General features: G+C 58.0%; 1 protein-coding gene across 1 annotated transcript in view; it reads left to right on the top strand.

Moving 5' to 3' along the window:
• The first annotated feature begins 1,016 nt into the window (after positions 1–1,016).
• The window catches only part of LOC121018131 (translation initiation factor IF-2-like), a 2,974-nt gene continuing 2,248 nt past the window's right edge, over positions 1,017–1,742 (top strand). Inside the window, exon 1 of the mRNA XM_040456776.1 lies at positions 1,017–1,146. Within this exon, the coding sequence (XP_040312710.1) occupies positions 1,017–1,146 (130 nt within the window). The remainder of the gene's footprint in view (positions 1,147–1,742) is intronic.

Genomic DNA, 1,742 nt, shown 5'->3' with positions numbered 1-1,742 from the left:
ACAAAACACCTGTGACCCATGGGTCCATTCTCTCTTGCTTAAGGAAATGCTAACTTTAAGAAATTATTCTACATCACCGGAAGTAAAGTTTAACTTAACCAATACTTTTACCATTTTCTGAGCTATCAATTTCCCATGACCCAACGTGTGAAAGAACAGATTCTAACTAAGAACCTCTATTCTTATAAAACGCAAACATCAAAAAGTTTCTGTAGAAAAAACTAACTTTCAGGGTAGGTAAATAAAGTAGCAGCTACTTAGACCATTATTATCTTCTGTAAATACCAACAATAAAAGTAGCGTGGGTAACATAACTGGGCCGCTCATTTTTAAAACCTCATTTAGCATCATTTCCCCCCAGCAAAGCATCCTGGGAGCGCTGCACCGAAAGGCTTTCAAAGACCCGAACCACCTCCATGGTTCGGGTTGGGGGGGGGGGGGGCGGATAATGCAACTGTCTTCAAGGTGCCCTCAGCCAACCAAGTTCATCTGGCCCGGGGCTAAGTTTTTTTCCTCTACTCTGTCTCCCAGGACCGAAGGAAGTCTGGAATCCATGCACAGAACTGTCAACACCCCTACATATTTCAAACCGTCCGCTGTCCGCGGAGATCACTCAAGCCACGTTTCCAGGGTCTCCAACGCATCCTCACAGTTACTGGATTCTAAACGCAGGAAACAAGTTGCATACAATAAGCCTTCTGCGGGTCAGATTACGTTCGGGGACGCAGCCGTCTCTACACAGCGATCGCCGCGCACTGACCACCTACACCGACCGCAGCACCGCGGTGTCCGGGGAAAATCCGACCGTCGGCCACACAATGGATTAACCCAGCCAGATGCCTCCAACTCGCAACTCCTTCCAGGCGCTCAAGTTGGACACGCACAGAGCACCATTTTGAGTTCCGAATCTGCAGTTCATGCCTAGACAGCACCGAGCAGACGACTCAAATGGAGGTTTAATCCGACAGGGAGGCAAAGGTTCGCGGCAATTCCATTCATCCTGTACAGAACCGCTGATGCGGTCAAGTGCCTTCAAACGCGGAAGGTGCAGCCGGGATGTGCGGCTCCTCCGCCGCCGCCCCCTGCGGCACCGATCGCGCATCTTCGGGGAGCTTCCCAAAGCCCCGTGTGACCTGCAAGCGGACGGTTCCCCGGCCCGGCTAACGCGCAGGGAACCCGTCCAGTCGCACACGCACGTTTGAACGGCCACGAATCAACTGGTTAAGTGTCATCCACAAGGCAAAGGTGCAAGCGAGGCGTCGCTCGAGCGGAGGTGGCACTGGGGCGCTCGGGTTACGTGATGTGCTAGCAGGGCGGCCGTGGCGCGGCTCCTTTTCCTCGTGCGCACGGCTCCGCAGGCTGCAGCACCGCTAGCAGCCCACCTGACTCCAGACCCGCAGAGGGCCGAGGGGAGCCCTCCCCCTCCCCCCAAAGCACGCCCGGGGCTCGCTCTTCCCCCCAACAACGGCGCGGGGGGCCCTCCACCGAAAACGCCTCGGGCTCGTGCGTGCCATCAGAGATGCAAAAACCCACGGGTGACCGTTCCGGGGGAACCCGGCTCCAGCAACCGCGCGAGTGGAACGCGCACACATCTGGCGTGCGGCCGCGCCACCCGTCGCGACCCCGCCGGCTCCCCCGCACCCGGCGCTCCGCGAACCTCTCTCCCCGCGCGCACGCACGCCCCGGCCCCGCGCCGCCCGCGGCTCCTCCCGCGCCGCGCATCCCTTCCCGCCCGGGACCCG

The sequence above is a fragment of the Herpailurus yagouaroundi genome, unplaced genomic scaffold (genome assembly GCF_014898765.1).
Source record: "Herpailurus yagouaroundi ecotype Mexico unplaced genomic scaffold, PumYag 217, whole genome shotgun sequence".
Classification (NCBI taxonomy): domain Eukaryota; kingdom Metazoa; phylum Chordata; class Mammalia; order Carnivora; family Felidae; genus Herpailurus; species Herpailurus yagouaroundi.
The sequence above is the reverse complement of the archived record's forward strand: the minus strand, read 5'-3'. Positions and strand labels throughout refer to the sequence as shown.